The sequence below is a fragment of the Penicillium mononematosum genome, assembly GCF_028829835.1.
Source record: "Penicillium mononematosum strain IBT 11891 chromosome Unknown utg000002l:1.0-8112719.0:1.0-8118358.0, whole genome shotgun sequence".
Lineage (NCBI taxonomy): Eukaryota > Fungi > Ascomycota > Eurotiomycetes > Eurotiales > Aspergillaceae > Penicillium > Penicillium mononematosum.
Window position 1 is genome coordinate 7,481,988 of NW_026643272.1, and position 18,293 is coordinate 7,500,280.

Genomic DNA, 18,293 nt, shown 5'->3' on the forward strand with positions numbered 1-18,293 from the left:
TTGACACAGAAGAAAGTAAACTCAAATAAAAAGACCCTGTGATCACTTCTTCCTCCCTCCAGCAGCAGGAACAAGCATTCTTCCAAGCACCTCCCTCTCCTTCTGCAGAACCATCAACCTCGCATCCTCAATGACCTTACCCGCCGGCGCAGGACCAGGAAGAGGCGTCTGCACAACCTGCGCCGCGGCCACAACAGCCGGACTCATCTCCTTCACGCCACGAGCTCTCTTCCTCCGCATTCCCGGGCCCTGCCCGTATACAACAGCCCACTCGGCGACGGACCCACCAGCGGCAATCTCACACCTTGAACACACCTTCGAGTGCGCGCCGATATCCGCGCCCCGGCGAATCGTCGCCAGAGCCTCGATCGTAGCAGAAGAATGAATATGAGCGCCGGGTTCGACAGTCGCCAACGGGCCAACAGTAACGAAGTATGAGATCCGCGTAGATATCTCTTTCCTAGGCTCGGGCGTGGACGCCCCAGACTCAGTGGGTGATGTGCTTGGTGGTCGAGACGGTGACGGCGAACGAGATGAGGTTGGCGGAGCGCCGATGACCGCTTTCTCGCAGATTATACAGCCGTCGTCGACAAAGATGGGGCCTTCGTATGTGTAGAATTTCGCGCGCGGGTGGATGACTGTCCCTGCGCCGATGGTGACGAGGTATCGGCCTTGGAACACGACGGTGTCGGCGATTGTGGCTGTTGGGTCGGCTTTTAGGGGGGCTTTCGGTGGACCGGAGCTGTGGGAGGAGGATGAGGAGCGGTGGGTATTTGTTGGAGGTTTGAGGGTCGCCATTTTGGTGATCTTTGTGTTGGAGGAGGTGTGTTTTGGGGGATCTATGATAGCATTGTCTTCCTGTTTTGGAGCGTAACTCGCGCCGCTTTTTGAGGTCTCTTAGTCAGCTTGAGAAAGCGCCCCTGAGCAGCACCCATGGATGGATTGATCGATTTTTATCGATGAGTTCAGTGCAGTTTTGAACGTTACTCCATTCAAATTAACATGTAGCTGTATACCATAGAAAATGCATCTGTCATATATTCCAGGCCCGGGTATCTAAAATCTAAAACCAAGTCTAAAGCACAACATCCCCATATGCAGGAATCATCGGACAAGACAGCCAAGGGCCCTCATGGTTCCTCTGCGGTCTCTTTCTTGATACCATTGCGCTTTCTCCAGGCTCTAACGCCCCGGTCAACCTCGTCCCTGGTCATCCCATCGCGCACCAAGCAAAATGTGACACCCAACTCTGTCTCGACGTTCCGGTTCCGCGCCTCGTCATCGAAGAACAACATATCCTCGTAAGCCACATTGCTCGTCTGCTGGATTTTCGAGAAATGCGATGTCTTATTCCCAGGGTAGATTTGGATGAAATCGAAGTAGTCGAGGGCACGGATGGTCTTAGCGTTCGCGGCGGGGTTATCGGAGAAGGTGGGGATGATATGCAGGGATTTGAGCATGTCGCGCGCCAGATCGGGGGCCTGGGTTCGGGATGCAAGGGCCAGTGGAATCGAGCGATGTTTGCAGGCGTAAACTATAGATGAGACTGCCGGATAAAAGGCGAAGGACTCTCCCCATCTATTTGAGACAAGGAATGCGGGGTTAGCAACGGGAGTGGTAAAGGATGGAATGTCAATCGGGGGATTCGTCATACCGGTCTACAGCGCGCGAGTTGTTGTCGCGTGCCTTGACTGGTGCGCTGACATGTGTGTCAACCCAGAACGGCCACAGTGTGTAATCCAGGTCGAAAGCGATCAGCTTTGGAAGTGGGAGGCCATCGGTGAATGTTTCAGGGGCCACGGAGGAATCCTCCAAAGGCTGTGTGTTTTGTCGCTTGGTTCGGACCATCTCTGGTAACAAGAAGACACGAAGAATCGAAAGAACCTTGGAACTTTCGAGGAACCAAAGAAGGAAATGGACCATGGATGCGACGGAGGATGACCCGAGGTTGGGATGGCACGTGAGATCCCGTACGGTGGTGGATTGCGACCATGCTGGAAATATTCCCTATCGACAGAATGGGTTCGACTGAAGCGATCATTGACGTCAAGAATGTGACCCAGGCACATTGATTGGAGCCAGGGTAATTGCATCCGCAGAAACTATGTGTCAGGGGCCAGGCGACCCATAGGTCTTGGAAGATGAGGCAAAACGCGGGGACATAGAGGACGAAACCTAGGAAGTCCAGGAATCAGTAGACAATCATAACAATCATATCACTATCATCTAGTCGAGATCCAGGTAAAGATGCCCCAGAGACATACGGACGAGACAGCACAAATCCGTATTGACATAAAGGAACTCGGTGACAACAAGATTAACGTAAGGGTATTAGATGTTAGCTTTCTTCTCCAAACACCCGGGACAAGCCGAATATTTAATGAAAAAAAGAGGTCGCATCGACTGGGGGGTAGTGTAAGCCCAGTGACACAGTGCAACGAGGCATATGCAAGCATAGAGGCCAAGTCGCGAGGTCCAAAGACTGGAATAATCAGATGTTCTGCTGAGCAGAACAATCAGCGATTAAACTGATTAGAACAGATACTACACTTGATCTGAGCCAGTAGGCAAAGAGAAGGTGGAGAGAAAAGAAGAGAAAGAGGTCTCGGGGCTTGAGCTCCCCTTTTATACCCCAAAGGCGGTGCACGTGGGCAGGCAGTATGGGACGGTGGATAGCCAAAAAGGGCCGGGCCGAGCCGAGCCTAGCCTAGCCTAGACAAATTTTTATTGCCCCACACATCTCGCCGCCCACTGCAGATAGACGTACACCGCCTACCTGAAATGCGTAACCTAGAACAATGCCAACATTAAGCGCAAATCCAATGGACCATTTCTCTGAGACGACGTACCATCGGCTGGATGCTATTATTAGAGCCATGAGTGGTATACGCCGTACTAGATTCTATAGGATGAATTCATTGAGGTCTCCGCCCGTACGGCTGGCAGTATATTATATAATCAGGGGTGGGGTTGGACGAAGTGAAAACTTATGTCCAGTCACTCCACATACCAAGGTACCTTTACAATGGAACTCAGGAGGTCCGAGATATTACCAGCAATATGTCAAAAAGCAACTCCAAGCATTTCAAAATCTACGTATTTTACATGTTTACATTGCCAGGAACATACATCTCACAACTGGAATGAAACAGAAAAACTTCATTGCTGCAGTATCTCCACTTTCTGTGCTTGAATCAGCATTTGTGGGGAATATAGACATGACTTCAAACTGAATAGTGCGGTGCAGTGGGAGACATATAAGAAATGACTAAATACCTTTATGGCGCACTAAGGGTAGGAAACTGCCCGTACTTGGTCACCTATCTGGGCATCTCCTCTAACAAAACTGGACAGAAATTCTGTGTTGTACAATCTTATATAAATCATGTCCACGATCCACGGGTAGAATGGAAAGCTTCCGAGGTTGGCGTTTGTGCGGACCGTGCTGACAAAGAAATTAGTGCTTCAAAGGTTTGATAGAAGATGCATGATACCCGCGGGATGTTACTAGAGCCATAATTCAACCTGATGGAACCTGAAAGTAATCCGTAGCGTGGTATCTAACCGTCATTCTCGAGGCCAGATATACACAGGGAGTTAGGATCACAGCATAACATTTTGAAGTATCTATTTACAATTGGTTATTCACGCTGAGACGCTAGAAGATTCTCGATACTGTTGTAACAGTAGTAGGCCGCCCTGCCAGGTCCGTGATCTTGTCGATGGCCTGTAAGAGCTGCAGGTGTTTTATTGGAGCGCCCATAATGTCAATTACAACTGGTAAATATTCAGTTCCCCTGGTGATCCTTGACGTATATGGTACCTCGCCAATCGGAATGGCGATATTGGGGGCGCCTAAGATAGGTGGAAGAAAAAGTTGTTCTAGCGCGGACAGCCAACGGGGGGGACTAAGACGGCTCGTCCATATAACTTGGAGCAGCATCCGCGATTGGACGAGCAACCAGTGGCTCAGCCTTGCTGGTATATTCGGCTAACATTGCGTTAAGCGGCCATTCCTTGTAGGTGTCCATCCGCTGTACGGCATATTTGGGCTGTTCTTCGGATACAGCGCCACCAATTTCCCATCGGCATTGAAGGGAGAGAATCACATACGGCGGTTCCCCATTATGCTTCTCGGCGTACTTTTCGCGAAACGCGGCAAATGAGTGATAGTACGCATAATAGTAAGCTCTTGTCACTGTGTCGATCAAGTAGCCATCGACGTCGTCCGGGGTTCCAGGGGGTGAGATCGCTTTCAAGCTTCTCGTATAGAGAATCTTGTTATCTTTGCTTGCAGCGCAGCTCTCATGTTCTCGACAAAGCCGTCTATAAGTTGCATCTGCTCTGTGTTCTCCACCGGTAGGTAGTCAAGGGGATAGACTATATTGTATTCCTTCGATCTTGGGGTGAGGTCGACGTTTTTCGAGACCCAAGCCTGAGCAACAGCTTTGAGTATGAAAAAACTCCTGCCAAATGCAATGGGTGCGTCCAAGCGAGAATAGGCCCGAACCATACCACTGAGGTATCAACTCGTGAAAGGTCGAAATTGCCAAACTCCATTGCCATCGCCGGATGCCTTCCGCTGCCACTGGTATCTGTGCCGATAGCGCAGTCAATCCAAGCATATGCTGCGGCGCATGTGGCACTTCCATTGCTGCCGCTGGCTGGAGATTGGTATCCGTCTCCACGTGGGTTGAATGCAATGTGAAACTCTACAGCCTCCGTGGGCTCCTTGCGGCCAAACATCGAGCTGAGTTTGGTTAGTCCTAGGACGACGGCTCGTAGCTTTATCAATAACTGCACTGTCTCCGCCGTAAATGGGGCAGGGTTGCTGAAGTCGTAGTTATAACACAAAGAGGTCTTCAGTCCTTCTAGGAGGTAGCAGTCCTTGACTCTCAGGCGGAGCCGTGAAAGGGGACGTGCTGACGCCGGCCTTGGAGGAATTGCCACGCTAAGACAACCAGAAATGTGCCGCCGACCTTGAGTAGTTCACATGTCGTAGAGGAAGGTCTGTTTCAGCCACAAATGACACAGCTGCCAGAATATAGTGATTTGCATTCCATGGCATGCTCACGAGTTGAGCTTCGGCTTGACAGCCGTTGGGAAAGTTCGATATGTGTCATCGTGCAAGCGATAAACAGGTTTTGATACCTATTCGATGTAGAGGTATGGACCTGGCTGTAAGTTCGAAGGATTTCCTTTGTCGTTCTCCATCTGAAGCCAGCGGTTACCGAGTGATTCCAGATACCGTCGGGAGCTGGGTGACACAGTATGCGTTACCATGACTTGGGTTATAGTCAACCCCGTCAGAGATGACTGTTTCGGCTGAATGTCGCTGCTTGATAGTCGGTCAAGCTAATCGTCCAACCATTTTTGGCTGAGGGGCATTCCATCATCGTCTTCCACAATGGTCACGAGTAGCTGCCCGGTGTCCCCAGTAAGATCTTCGGTCAAGGTAAACTACAACAATTACCTGTCAGCTTTTTTCGGGGGCATGCGATCAAGGGGAATTGGCATTTGCTACCGGAATGTGGCCCATCGCAACATCTCGCGAGTCTCCAATCGAAAAATAAACATTCACAGATCCTCCCCTCGACCAGCTTCGGGTCAGCGTGCTCATTTGAGCGAGCCATCCCCCGATCGACTGTCCATTCCTTGACTTCTGTCTGGCTGGAAAACATGGCAAGCGTCGCAGCATTGTGTCTACTCGTGTCCCTCCGCTCCTTTGTGCCCGGCTCCACAATACGACGCTCGATTCGATAAGGTGGAGATGGTATAATACGCGTTAGGAGGAACAATATTATCAGGAGAAAGGATGTGTAATTGCAAAGCACGATCAAATATCTCAGGGTTTGATGGGTTGCGAACAAGGCGGGATGAAAAAGCCACGGCCGACCGAGAGCATTTCGAAACAAAGAGGTGACAAAGAAAGGGAAAATCGACGAGATTGAATGTAGTAATATATATCTAATGCATAGAGAACAACAAATTGAAATATTTCATTGAGTAAAGCATTCAAACCCTACCAAAAATAAGGCCGTTCTTACTATACCGGAATATGTACTAATGCTAAGCATTGCCCCAGGGCACAATTCAGAACAGCAATTCCATAAGGGATGTTTGAGTTTGACAAGCTAGATCCAAATAAGTTGTTCACACTACCTGTGCTTCATATCTTGGCGGAGGATCCTCAATAAGATCAAAAGGATTCTCGAGGTTAAGGTGTATGAGCCCCAGCAACGAGGCATGCCGGATCCTTTTGAAATACCCCCGGTCAACACCAAGATCGAACAGTTCCTCAAGTTGCGCCCTTTGCTCGGAACTGAGCTCAAATCCACGAGCTTTCTCACAACAGTGACATTCCACAGTGCAATGACCGGCTGCGAACTTCCGTTGTGGTAGATGGCGATTGGAACAGCACCCGCAGTCTCTGCCACAGCATCCTCTCCTCTCAGCACAATCTTCACGTAGCACGCAATGCATATACCACTTTGGGTGTGATCGCCATAACTTCATTCCTCGGGCTAACGGGCCTTCTATTAAGGAACCTTTGATCGACCACCATTTCCGTTCCAGCATCCAATATTCCTCATTCAGCTTTGTTATCTCCGCGTTTAAACCTTGAATTAGATCCGTGGGAACAGGGCTATCATTGGCGGTGGTTTGCTTTCGATAGACTGCGAGTTTGCTTTAAGGGCGACTTCCCGCTGAGCATTTTCCCGAAGTTTGACTTCCGTCTGGAGTAGATTATGGAGGTTGAAACGCTTCTTATTTGGGGATTGTTCATCCCGCCAGAGATTCCAGCGTTCGTGCTGAAGGGTGTTGATTTGTCCGGACTTTTCTAGAGCGGTCTCGCGGGGAAGTGTATCGGTCATTTTGAGTATTTGATGGAGCAGACCACTGGTAATATCCGTTAGAATGTGAGTCCGGGTTAGGTTTGTTCAATGGTGGTGTAAGTAAATATCCAGTTGAGTCTTTACAAGTAAAAGGAAGTCAGCTTTCAACATCCGCATCCCAAAAAGGGAAATCATTGATGTCCCGAAATGGACTAAACCAATTTTGGAAATATATGTATGTATGACACACATATTAGCCTTTATTCATTGTTTGACAACGCTATATTGTCAAAGTACGCAAATAATCTAACGGGTTCCTTGTTTCTGCAAGATCGTTCATATTAGGCAAGGCAAGGCAAACACTGCTCGTCCTAATTCTTCCCGGTTCATGCTCTTATAGAGAGCCGATTTGACATCTTTCCCGATGTAAATCTCGAACATGGCAAAAAGATGTGTTACAGAGTATAGAGATCTATAGAGTCTGAATAGCTTCATCATTTCTATGGGCAGTCGTGTCTTTTGTAGTGTCTCTTTGTAGTGTCTCCTTTGCATATAGATGACGTATTTTTAATTGGCAAGTCAAAATCTTGCCCAAGCCGCGCTACATCAATTACACTTGTGACTTCGATGACCTGGTTCACAAACACGTGTATTCACTCTGCTAACAGTTAAACTCCAAGAACACACTCTCCCAGTCCACATTTGGACACAGACCAAAACACTGGGGCTATTTGCAAGTGCCAAGAATATGATGACATAGTTTTCCTTCAAGGTGAGTGAAATGTCAGTGATCGTCCAACTCTGCTGGATCTAGCTGTAGATCCACAAGATGCGAGGGAATAGCCCAAGGCTCTTTGCGATAAATGAATCTGTGAGCAAAATACAAAATACAAAATGCCGGTAAACCTAAGTATGCTGATATGAATGAAGCGATCGACCATTCGGACGGGAAAAAGACTGTAAAACCGTTTAGAAGACACAAGATGCTGAAACAAACGAGGGTAATCCATGAAGTGTATGGTTGTAGCGGGGATCTCTGCTTGAGCTCTGACTTAGGAATTCCTTGCACCTCACAGGCTCTTCGAAACCGAAGATATGTAATGGAGCAACAGACCCAGGACAAGAACCCGCCAGTATTGACTAAGTTCAACAACCAGTTCAAGATGGCCGCCGAGGAAGAGTTGAGTGTCAAATAGGCCAGAAGAGACACACAAGCTGTTGCCCCCACAGCGTAGATGGGCACTCCCTTTGCAGTGCAACGTTGAAAGATTTGAGGCGCGTTACCTTCCATCGCCATGGAGTGAAGACATCGACTAGAGAGGTAAAGGAACGCATTACCCGTTGACCAAGCGGCGATGAGTGCCACAGCGTTGATCACGCTGTCCAAGCCGCCTATTCCAGCTTGACGGATGCCCGCAACCCACGGTGAGGATGCAGCATCACTTCCGCTCGTGAGGGTGGGGGCATTAGAGGGGCAGATGACCGAAATGCCGACGACGCTGCCAACGAAAAAGAACAACCAAGCGCCAGGTAAAATGTTTTGCGACCCTTGGTACATTTTTCCTCGGCTCTTTGATCTCGGCTGCTGTTCCAACCACCATCTCGGGTGTAAAGGTGAAGGGCATGATGCAGCTGATGACAGTCGCGATGGCGGCAATGAGTCTTCCAGCGTCACCTTCCAGTATCAAAGTATTCGCGGCACCAGGGTCTTTCCAGTAGTGGAACCCGAGTCTGTTCTTGTCAGGACCACCACCCCAGAACAAGATAAATGACAGAAGAAGCAGGCCGATGATGGTGGCCAGTTTGACACCAGTGAAGATGAATTCCGCTTCGCCGTAGAATCGTACTGGCAAGACATTAAGAATGACCAACAAGACCAGCAGAATGGTGATCCAAACCGCGCTGTTGATACCGGGTTGCCAAAAGTCTATGAGGATAGCGCATGCCGTGAGCTCGAAGGGAACCAGTATGGCGAAAGAGTAGACATAGAGCCAACCCATGGCAAAACCGAGACTCCTGGACACAAAGCGGCCTCCGTACCGACTCATGGAGCCTCCGCGAACGGGGAGAAACGTGGCCATCTCGGTAACTCCCGTAAGGATGAAGTACACCAAGATAGACGCAAAGACGTAGCTCCCGACGAGGAATGCTGGTCCACCGGTCGCAAGAGCCTTGCCAGTGGTGATGAAAAGGCCAGTACCAACAGTGCCACCCCAGGCAATGAAGAGCGCGTGGCGTGCATTGAGATCTCGTTTGGTAGACGGGTGGAGTGGCTCCTCTACAGCAAATGAATCGGCTCTCTGGCTTGTCGGATAGTCATGTTTTTCTTGGCTGTACTTTTCCTTTGATAATATATTATTCATGGTATTCATATTGTTGATCTGAAGTGGGGTGATGTGGGCTGAATATAGCTACATATGCGCCTAGGTTGGTTTACACCATATAATATAAGAGTTCATGCTCCAGGTTCATCCTTATCTACAAGCCTTTTACTGGATGGGTTTAGGTTCCTTGGACTACCTTAGACTACCTTGAACGACATTGGACTGCATTGGATCGCCCTTATCGACCACGATCCACAATACGAGATACAAATATCGGACGAATAATCGGTCGTCGGACATGCCGATCGTGTCGGAAAGAAACTGCCGCGGGAACTTGGTATCTGCCATGGTAAAGGGAATGTACTGCGATATTCATGAAAAATCCCCCGAGAAGACGAAGTCACTAGCCGAGGCCTTATCTAGTCGGCAGCACCGCTGTGACTAGGCTTGAGAGGGGTAAATAATGAAAATACCTCGACGCCATCGGATCATCCGCTCACCACTCAAAAACATCGTCACGTTGCTTCTCCCAGAATTGAGGGGAGGTGTGGAGTCCTACCCACGAAGCAGCATAAGGAAGCATCCAGTCGAGCTCGTGATAATTGTTAAGGATGAATCATTCCGACAACCTGTCTAACTTCGACCATCATAAACGACACATTCTCTACTGTCGCAAGTCTCACAAGTCAACAATTTTTATATTCATTTAATATGGATGCCAAGGCCCACGAAGGCAGCTATTGGCTGAGCTATCAATGGCACCAACTCAAGGAACAGGAGCATGCTAGACCAGTTTTGACGGCAGTTGTGGTGGTGCTCCTCACCTATGTGCTTTACACTGTAAGTTGTGCTTGTGACCAAACGGGCGGCATTGCCATTGCTACCTAGGTAGTTTCTTCTCAATGTTCGTCAGCTGACTATCTCGCCAGGTCATGTATGCTACCGATATTCCTCACATCAAGGGTATGCCAGAGATTCCTGGCGCTATTCCTATGTTCGGACATCTTCTCAAGCTCGGTGAGGATCATGCTACGGTTTGCGAAAAATGGTGGCGCCAGTACAACCACTCTGTCTTCCAGATCAAGCTGGGGAATACAAGGGCCGTCGTTGTCAACTCGTTTGATGACTGCAAGAAGATGCTACTCGGTAGCCAGAATGCAGTAATTGACCGCCCCAAGCTCTACACCTTCCACGGTGTCATCAGCAGCACCCAGGGCTTCACCATTGGATCTTCGCCCTGGGACGAGTCCTGCAAAAAGAAGCGCAAGGCTGCTGGTACTGCTCTGGGTCGGCCTGCCTTGAGGAACTACTACCCCATGTTTGACCTGGAGAGCTACTGCATCCTACGAGACATGAAAAAGGACAGCCGCGACGGTGAGATCGAGATTGACATTCGCCCTTACATCCAGCGTTACGCACTCAACACCACCTTGACGCTCTGCTACGGTATCCGTATGGACGCTGTCTACGACGAACTGCTCCGTGAGATTCTCCATGTGGGATCGTCTATTTCCCTATTGCGTAGCGCCTCCGAGAACCTGCAGGATTACATCCCGGCGCTTCGTTATCTTCCCAACAACGAGAAGAATACCCGTTCAAAGGACCTTCGTGCGCGACGTGACACCTATCTAGACCTCCTCTTGAACAAGGTCCGTGAGATGATCAAGAATGGTACGGATAAGCCTTGCATCTCTGCTGCTATCCTCAAGGACCAGGAGACTAAGCTCTCCGGCGTCGAAGTCTCTTCAATATGCTTGTCTCTGGTGTCCGGTGGCTTCGAGACTATTCCCGGGACTTTGACCTCCTGCATTGGATCTCTCTCAACCGAAGAAGGACAGGCATGGCAGGATCGGGCCTACGAGGACATTAAGCGACACTACCCTGACGACCGCGATGCCTGGACTAGCTGTTTCAAAGAGGAGACAATTCCCTACATCAATGCCATTGTCAAGGAAGCTGGCCGATACTACACCGTCAGCTCCATGAGTCTTCCCCGAAAGACTGTCTCCGAGGTCAACTGGAATGGTGCTGTCATCCCTCCTAAGACTATGATCTTGATCAATGCCCAAGCGGGTAACCATGGTAAGTGGCCCGCTGAAATCATTGTTCTGGCTATTATTGCAAGCTCTGACACGTACAGATGTCGATCATTTTGGACCTGATGCTGGAAGCTTCAACCCTGAGAGATGGCTCAAGACCCTCAATCCTCCCGCAGAGGCTGAGAGCAGCGGCTTGGGTCACTTGAGCTTCGGCACTGGTTCTCGTGCTTGTTCGGGCCAGTACCTCGCCTCTCGCCTCTTGTACTCCGCGTTGGTGAGGATTTTGTTGTCCTACAAGATCGTCGCGAGTAAGGAGAGCCCGCCAAACACTGACTATGTTGAGTACAACCAGTTCAAGACGGCGCTGGTTGCCATCCCAAGGGAGTTCAAGGTCAAGCTCATTCCCCGTGACGCGGCCATGACATCCGAGTGCCTGGATCTTGCTGAGGAGAGGACCCGGGAGCACTACAAGGAGTAATTATGTTCTGGATGCTGTTGTCGCTGCGGGCTCAAACCCTTGAAATGTACCTAATGTATTTCAGGATAAGCGAGAACCAATATAGGAGCAGTTTCATTGCTAATGGAGCGTGTTCTGACACATGACACTTGGTGTGAGAGCTGTTTCTTATAGTCTTTACTCTCGACGTTAGAAATTAAAGGCTATACCAAGGCACGTATTTTATTCATTCATAACAGTACATCTTTGAAGTAAATTGAAGTAAAGCAAGGTACATCTAGGGACTCTTGGATGTCCTAATTGTTGTATTGGGCTGCTCGGGGGCGTCTAGATGAACAGGCTGTTAGCCAAGAGCGATTGCAATCGTTGGGCAACCACACTTGCATATGTGTGACCGACATTTTCCGCATGAGAACGTGAAGTATGGCTACTTTCCAAGACAGTAAGCCTGTCAACTAGGTAGTAGAATACTGACAAGGACGATAGAATCCCAGCATGCATCGATCTGCATCAAGGCCGAGACGGAACCTCAGTAATACCGCATAACCGAGAACGAGATTACGAGATCAGGCTAGCCAGTAGATGTCAAGATGTTGCGCGTGGGAATGGTCCCGAAATGGTCACACTACCCCAGAGTCGAATCCCCGACGGCTCGTCGGGGAGTCCGACGGGGAGGATAGCGCTTACCAATGCCCTGTTGAATTTAGGTAGCCCAAATGTCACGGTTCGTCACGTTCGTCTACGAAGGCGCCAGCACAACTCATCCATTACCTTGTCGATATGTCCTCTCTTCTTACTGATAGTTTGTTCGGGGTCAAGGGGCACGTTGCAGTTGTGACAGGAGGCGCCAGTGGCCTAGGCTTTATGATTGCCAAGGTGAGTGCATCGTCTAAGCAGGCTTGAAATTGCAATTCCAGATAATTTTATGCCGCTGTTCCTTAACAGCTAACTTTGAAGTAACAGGGACTTGTGACAAATGGCGCCAAAGTGTACCTCGTTGATTTACCAAGCGTGTCCACCGTCAAGAGCGTGGCGGAACTCAACGAACTTGGTAGGGAAGCTGGAGGATCTGCACATGGGTAAGTTCGGATAATAGCGAGCTCAGCGTGCAAGACTACCCAAATCATACTGATGTCAAACCTAGAATCCCTTGCAATGTTTCTGACAAGCAAGCCATCCAAGATCTCGCCAATCAGATTGGCCAGCGAGAAAAGCACGTTGACATGTTGATTTCCAACGCCGGCATCAGACGCGACCCCCCTGTCCAATGCAATGTGCTCAAGGCATCCTTGTCCGAGCTGCAAGCTTCCATGTGGTCCTCACGACATTCAGACTGGGATGATACATTTCGCATCAACACAACTGCCCACTACTTCCTTTCCGTGGCTTTCCTTCCATTGCTAGAGGCGGCCTCGCGACTGGAATTGTCCGATGGCCAGCTCGGGCGAAATGGGGGTCGCGGAGTGGTTGTCATAACGAGTTCATGCGCAAGCATGCATAACGTGACGAACGTGGACCTAACGAGTTATGCGACGAGCAAAGCTGCAACTGATCACCTGGTTAGGCTGCTGGCAGCCAAATTCAGCCGCTTCTATGTACGAGTGGCCGGGATCAACCCAGGCTGTGAGTGAAACCGGGCGCTGTAATGACCCACATGGATGGACCCAGTTGCTGATTGATACAGTTGTTCCAAGCAACATGAACCCTGTTGGAGAAGAAGGCAACCTCTTCAGCGCCCTTTTCGACAAGGTACCTGCCAAGAGAGCAGGAAACGAGGATGATATTGCCGGCACTGTCTTGTATCTCGTCAGCCGTGCGGGAGTAAGTCTAAGCAGCCTTTTTGGAGGTTTCCCATTCCCACCTGCTGTGGTGGAATACTGACAATTCCTTGTTTAGGCCTATGTGGATGGAATATCACTTTGCGTTGACGGAGGCCGCATTCTGCTTGCCAATGGTCAAGAATGAAGGGATATAGCATTTGAGAAAGAACTTATTGGCAAGGTCAGGACATGTAACTAGCTATCTAAGAAGTCTACCTAAGAAGTCTACTAAAAAAGACCACTAAAAAGGACCAATAAAATGATATGTAAAAAGACACCTAAGAAGACTACTATAAATACTATAGCTGTATAAGCGGCCGGCTATTCTTGTTACAGAAATTGGGATATTATAGAAACTGACCCTATAGAAGTTGATATTCTAGGAATTAGATCGCTAGAATTTGTAGGTAATAGTAAATTGGCCGTATGACAGTCAAAATTTAATATAGAAAAACACGACATGGCGCACTGGCGGCTATACACTGCTGTAATACTGGGCCATTGCTTGTTCCACAATGGGATAGAGATTAAAACTGAACGCCCGGCAACGCACTCGGTTGACACCCTTGAAGAAAATGACTGCAAATCCATACCAAAAGCCTGGCGAAAGGTACGAGCGACACCAATCTGGCTATGCTGGATATCTCAACTTATCGGTGAGGGCGGGCCTGGGCTATAGCTTGCAAAATTCCATCGGATCGGCCGACATACCTGAGGCATAAAAAAGGGTAGAGTGTACACTACTCCTTTAAGAGCTACCTCGAGGCCGTGACTAAAGCGGGAACCATAATACCCTGAGACAATAGCACCTCCTCTCTCAGCTCGAGCAAATCATCGCCATGTCTATCGTATCGATCTCGGATGGTGTAGGGTAAGCAACCGCTGTACATGAACTTGGATCATCTCGACATCTAACAAGCGACATAGCTCCAACATAAGCGAGAAAGATCTACGGGCTTTCGCAGCCCAGCTTCACGTTGAGACTCTCGATAATAAAGACGTGGAGGACTACCTTACTCTGTTGCGGTCTCTTGAGACAGTTCTAAGAAGCATCGACAATGCGCCTGACTACATTCCGCCAGATTTGGTTCCTCAGAAGACGCTGGAAGCTCGCAAATTTTGGAAACCAGCCACAGAAGATAATCCCTTTAACGGCTGGAGTCACCAATGTGATTTAAGATCCGCGGTCCCGGCTAGCAACTTATTGCGTGGACGTACCGTTGCCATCAAGGACAACATAGCTGTCGGAGGGCTTCCGACAACGCTTGGCATGCCCCAGACATTGTTCCATCAGACAGACGGGTACCCCATCTCCCCTACTGACGCAGTCGTGGTGTCGCGGATTCTCAGAGCCGGCGGAATCATCACAGGGATGTCGACTTGCGAAAGCTTTTGTGCGTCTCCCCTGTCCTTCACCTCGGCGACAGGGCCAGTTCATAACCCGCTCTTGCACAACTACACCGCTGGTGGAAGCAGTAGTGGTTCTGCAGTTCTAGTTGCGGCTCATCGCCTGGCATCAAAAAGGGGCAACTCGTCGACGGGTCACACTGTGGAGTTGTCTATCGGCACCGACCAGGCTGGGTCAGTGCGAATCCCGGCCTCTTACAACGGTCTCTACGGGTTGAAGCCAACCTTTGGACTAGTTCCGTACACTGGTGCAGGGTCAATGTCGCCCATGATCGATCACCTGGGCCCGCTGGCGGCGGAGCTTGAAGATGTCGCCGCGCTGTTGGAGGTCATGGCAGGCTACGATGGCTACGACCCTCGGATGACCCCTGAAACTCCCTTAGTACATCAAGTAAAGCCTTACCTGAACCTACTGCTCCAGATGAGACAAGAGATTCGGTCTACATTGAGACCTGGTCACAAGCTGAGGGTTGGCGTTCTGAAGGAATCCTTCCACATGCCCGGGGTTGCTGCCGACGTTCGAGACATTGTCTACCAAGCAGCAACGAGATACTTCGAAGCTGTCGGGGCCTCTGTCGTCGAGGTATCTGTTCCAATGCATCAACAAGGTCCAGCAATCTGGACAGCAGCAACCCGGCCGTCCATGTCCAGTTACCTGTGCCAGGGAAACCCCTCTGGTCACCTATCTTTCCTTTCGCCGCATACGCAGATCAAATGGCCTATGTCCCAGGAGACATACGACGCGCTGACATGCAGCAACCCAGCTGTAGTCAACATCATGCTGAGTGAGAAGTTTGCTAGGGAGTCGTGCAAGGGAGGGCTGGAGGCAAAGGCCCATCGCCTGGTTTTTGCGCTTCGAGCTGCCTACGATTCCGCCCTGGAGCGTGTTGATATTCTCGTCACGCCTTGTGCGCCTACAGTTGCGATGCCTCACCCAGATCTAAACGGTCCCGACGGGAGAAGGGCCTCGATTCTAGATAGACTTGGTGTCGCTGTTGGCTTGACCACCAACACTTGTCCCTTCAATGTTACTGGCCACCCCGGGATGAATGTGCCTTGTGGGTTTTCCACGGCCGAAGGTCATCCAGATGTCCCGCTGCCCGTAGGTATGCAGATTGTTGCAAGGCGTTGGGCCGATGAACAGCTCATTGAAGCTGCGGCTTTGTTTGAACGGGGTCGAGAGATATTTGAGAGTGCGGTTGATGGCAGCGAATGATGTGTTGTGGTCGACTTGTCTTGGCCTATACTGGTCTACATACTTGAATGATACTATTTCAAACTCATATCAGGATAATGTCCTCCAAGTCTTCTTTTGTCACTGCGTCTTCAGAAACTCAGCTATCGTCTGATCCATAAAAGCTTTGTCCTCGGCGTTATAACCCAATCCAGCCAAATGGCCCCATGCAGATGGTATAACCTTGAACGTAGAGCGAGGAATCGCATGTGCCTCCTTCTCAGATGCTTCCCAGCAAAAGTACTGGTCTGTTGAACACGGCATTACCAGGATACTTGCTTTGATCCGTGACAGCGCTTCTTGTAAAGATGCATGTCCCGAGATCGAAGAGACATCGCCTCTCTGCCACATGCCCACCATGGCGAGCAAGTCATCAGGATGCCAATTGTAGTAATTGTTTCCAGCTGCATCCCTATCCCATTCTCCCAATGTCTCGTACCCCATGGACTTGTACATGCCCTTCTCAAACCATTCGGGGCTTGTCAACCAAGCCGAGTATGCTTTGCCAAAAGCCCGCAGCCCGGCCGATGCCTTTGAAGAGGTTTCGTTGCTTTCTCCCTTTTTGTAGTCGACAGAACACTCTAGCGCAGCCTTTGGCCCCTCGAGAAACTGGTAATTATGGGGGCTGGTACGAGCCGACGAGCAGATTATGACCGCGTTCCGGACCAGCTCGGGGTACATCAGGGTCCAGTAGTACGAACACTGTCCTCCCATAGAGAAACCAACCACCACATCAATAGCTTGGATGTTGAGATATGATCTTATCAGCTGGTGCTGAGCACGAACGCAGTCTTGGTAGTTCAGCGTCGGGGGGAAGTTGGTCATATTGGATGGACTCGAAGACTCTCCATTTCCAAACAAAGCCACTACAATGACTCTGTAGTCTTTGAGGGCGCCATGGCTAAAAGTCAAGGTTGTCGCGAGCCGGCCGCGAAAACAGGTCGGAATAAGGGCTACCTTGTCTGCAGTTGGGTTGATGTCGAGGTAGGCTAGCTGGATCGATGTCGGACCGGTCCCATCCGTGAAAGTGAAGCCATCGATTTGATATTGCTGGGCTGTAGGTTCTGGCATGGTGGCTCAACGTGGCGTATATTGTGTTCCAGTTGTGTTTGTAGAGCGAGCTTATATAGTCTGGTCTCAGAGACTCAGCCCAGGATGTGGTCAGTCGGAACGTCCGATGGATATTTTGTGGGCCAGGCATCGCATGATACGAAGCAGAAAAGCGTAGAAAGAAATTCTTAGAATTATTCTCCTAGCCATGATCTAGGATGGTTATAGGATTGAGTTTGAAAGTGACTATGCTATATCCGTGACCTTTTGCCTCCACTCCACGCTTTCACGAAATCTATTGACTCCATTGTAGTAAGAATCAGTGTTATGCTGGGTTGGATATCGAATCCAAGTTATCAGTGTCAGTAGCAAGACGGTAAATCTCCCTTAAAACGACTCAGGGGGGCTTTAGAAGCCTGAATCTATGATATGCAATAATGTAGCACATACTGCGCGTCTACTACTAAAACTTTGACCAAATATTACTTTTCCCGCAGCTAAGAGTTTTCGCCATAACAAGGCAAATGAAGCTCGCCAGATAGCTTGCAGCCGCGAAGGCAATCACACCGTGATACTCACCAAGGCAAACTTCGATAAATTTACCACCCAGCGCAGTACCAGTGAACATACTAAGGATGAGTGTCAGTTCTGCGGGGGTCACAAGCCAGGGGAGATTTACTAACCTGATGCTAACGAGTATATATGCGGTAGAGTAATATCGACCGAACGACTCGACTTTGCACAGCTGGCCGATGCATACCGGAGCTAGACTGACATTGCTGCCACCGAAGAAGCCAAAGACCAAGGCAAACACAACCATCATTGGCTCGCTTGATTTGGTTGGCAGCCATAAGCACAAAATACTGAGGAGACAGCCGAGAACAGTGAGGATGAGCATGTTGAATCTTCCCAGCCGATCGGCATAGAACCCCGGCACCCATCGACCAAACACTCCAGCGGCATTTATCAAGGATAGAAGCATGTAGGAAAAGGCTGCCGAACTTCCGTGATCAATCGCGTAGGATGTCAGATAGGTAAAGGGAATAAACAGACCCCATTCAAGAAAGAAGACTCCGAGACTTGTCAAGGCCAAACCGCCTTGGCGAAAGATGGTTAAATCGGGGCG

At 49.6% G+C, this 18,293-nt stretch overlaps 11 protein-coding genes across 11 annotated transcripts; 3 read left to right on the plus strand and 8 right to left on the minus strand.

Annotated features, from left to right (window-relative positions):
- Positions 1-42: 42 nt before the first annotated feature.
- On the minus strand, positions 43-798 carry N7519_004633 (transferase hexapeptide domain protein; the record flags this gene model as incomplete). Its single annotated transcript, XM_057291409.1, has 1 exon — positions 43-798. One exon carries the CDS (start codon positions 796-798, stop codon positions 43-45), a length of 756 nt encoding a protein of 251 aa, XP_057152611.1.
- A 332-nt stretch (positions 799-1,130) lies between these two features.
- Positions 1,131-1,923, minus strand: N7519_004634 (Mg-dependent acid phosphatase; the record flags this gene model as incomplete). The annotated part of the gene is made up of 2 exons (XM_057291410.1): positions 1,131-1,578; positions 1,655-1,923. The coding sequence occupies 2 exons, from the start codon at positions 1,921-1,923 to the stop codon at positions 1,131-1,133; spliced, it is 717 nt and encodes a 238-aa protein (XP_057152612.1).
- Positions 1,924-3,908: 1,985 nt separating this feature from the next.
- Positions 3,909-5,123, minus strand: N7519_004635 (amidase signature domain-containing protein; the record flags this gene model as incomplete). The annotated part of the gene is made up of 3 exons (XM_057291411.1): positions 3,909-4,277; positions 4,531-4,979; positions 5,024-5,123. 3 exons carry the CDS (start codon positions 5,121-5,123, stop codon positions 3,909-3,911), a joined length of 918 nt encoding a protein of 305 aa, XP_057152613.1.
- Positions 5,124-5,151: 28 nt separating this feature from the next.
- On the minus strand, positions 5,152-6,565 carry N7519_004636 (uncharacterized protein; the record flags this gene model as incomplete). The annotated part of the gene is made up of 4 exons (XM_057291412.1): positions 5,152-5,335; positions 5,369-5,460; positions 6,282-6,461; positions 6,488-6,565. 4 exons carry the CDS (start codon positions 6,563-6,565, stop codon positions 5,152-5,154), a joined length of 534 nt encoding a protein of 177 aa, XP_057152614.1.
- Positions 6,566-6,626: 61 nt separating this feature from the next.
- On the minus strand, positions 6,627-6,875 carry N7519_004637 (uncharacterized protein; the record flags this gene model as incomplete). The annotated part of the gene is made up of 1 exon (XM_057291413.1): positions 6,627-6,875. The coding sequence occupies one exon, from the start codon at positions 6,873-6,875 to the stop codon at positions 6,627-6,629; it is 249 nt and encodes an 82-aa protein (XP_057152615.1).
- Positions 6,876-8,302: 1,427 nt separating this feature from the next.
- N7519_004638 (uncharacterized protein) lies at positions 8,303-9,208 on the minus strand (the record flags this gene model as incomplete). The annotated part of the gene is made up of 1 exon (XM_057291414.1): positions 8,303-9,208. One exon carries the CDS (start codon positions 9,206-9,208, stop codon positions 8,303-8,305), a length of 906 nt encoding a protein of 301 aa, XP_057152616.1.
- A 663-nt stretch (positions 9,209-9,871) lies between these two features.
- On the plus strand, positions 9,872-11,677 carry N7519_004639 (cytochrome P450; the record flags this gene model as incomplete). The annotated part of the gene is made up of 3 exons (XM_057291415.1): positions 9,872-10,000; positions 10,090-11,242; positions 11,301-11,677. 3 exons carry the CDS (start codon positions 9,872-9,874, stop codon positions 11,675-11,677), a joined length of 1,659 nt encoding a protein of 552 aa, XP_057152617.1.
- A 759-nt stretch (positions 11,678-12,436) lies between these two features.
- On the plus strand, positions 12,437-13,621 carry N7519_004640 (SDR family NAD(P)-dependent oxidoreductase; the record flags this gene model as incomplete). Its single annotated transcript, XM_057291416.1, has 5 exons — positions 12,437-12,532; positions 12,620-12,735; positions 12,801-13,279; positions 13,341-13,477; positions 13,553-13,621. The coding sequence occupies 5 exons, from the start codon at positions 12,437-12,439 to the stop codon at positions 13,619-13,621; spliced, it is 897 nt and encodes a 298-aa protein (XP_057152618.1).
- Positions 13,622-14,315: 694 nt separating this feature from the next.
- Positions 14,316-16,099, plus strand: N7519_004641 (uncharacterized protein; the record flags this gene model as incomplete). The annotated part of the gene is made up of 2 exons (XM_057291417.1): positions 14,316-14,347; positions 14,404-16,099. 2 exons carry the CDS (start codon positions 14,316-14,318, stop codon positions 16,097-16,099), a joined length of 1,728 nt encoding a protein of 575 aa, XP_057152619.1.
- Positions 16,100-16,198: 99 nt separating this feature from the next.
- On the minus strand, positions 16,199-17,188 carry N7519_004642 (uncharacterized protein; the record flags this gene model as incomplete). Its single annotated transcript, XM_057291418.1, has 1 exon — positions 16,199-17,188. One exon carries the CDS (start codon positions 17,186-17,188, stop codon positions 16,199-16,201), a length of 990 nt encoding a protein of 329 aa, XP_057152620.1.
- Positions 17,189-17,630: 442 nt separating this feature from the next.
- Positions 17,631-18,149, minus strand: N7519_004643 (uncharacterized protein; the record flags this gene model as incomplete). Its single annotated transcript, XM_057291419.1, has 2 exons — positions 17,631-17,796; positions 17,851-18,149. The coding sequence occupies 2 exons, from the start codon at positions 18,147-18,149 to the stop codon at positions 17,631-17,633; spliced, it is 465 nt and encodes a 154-aa protein (XP_057152621.1).
- Positions 18,150-18,293: the final 144 nt, after the last annotated feature.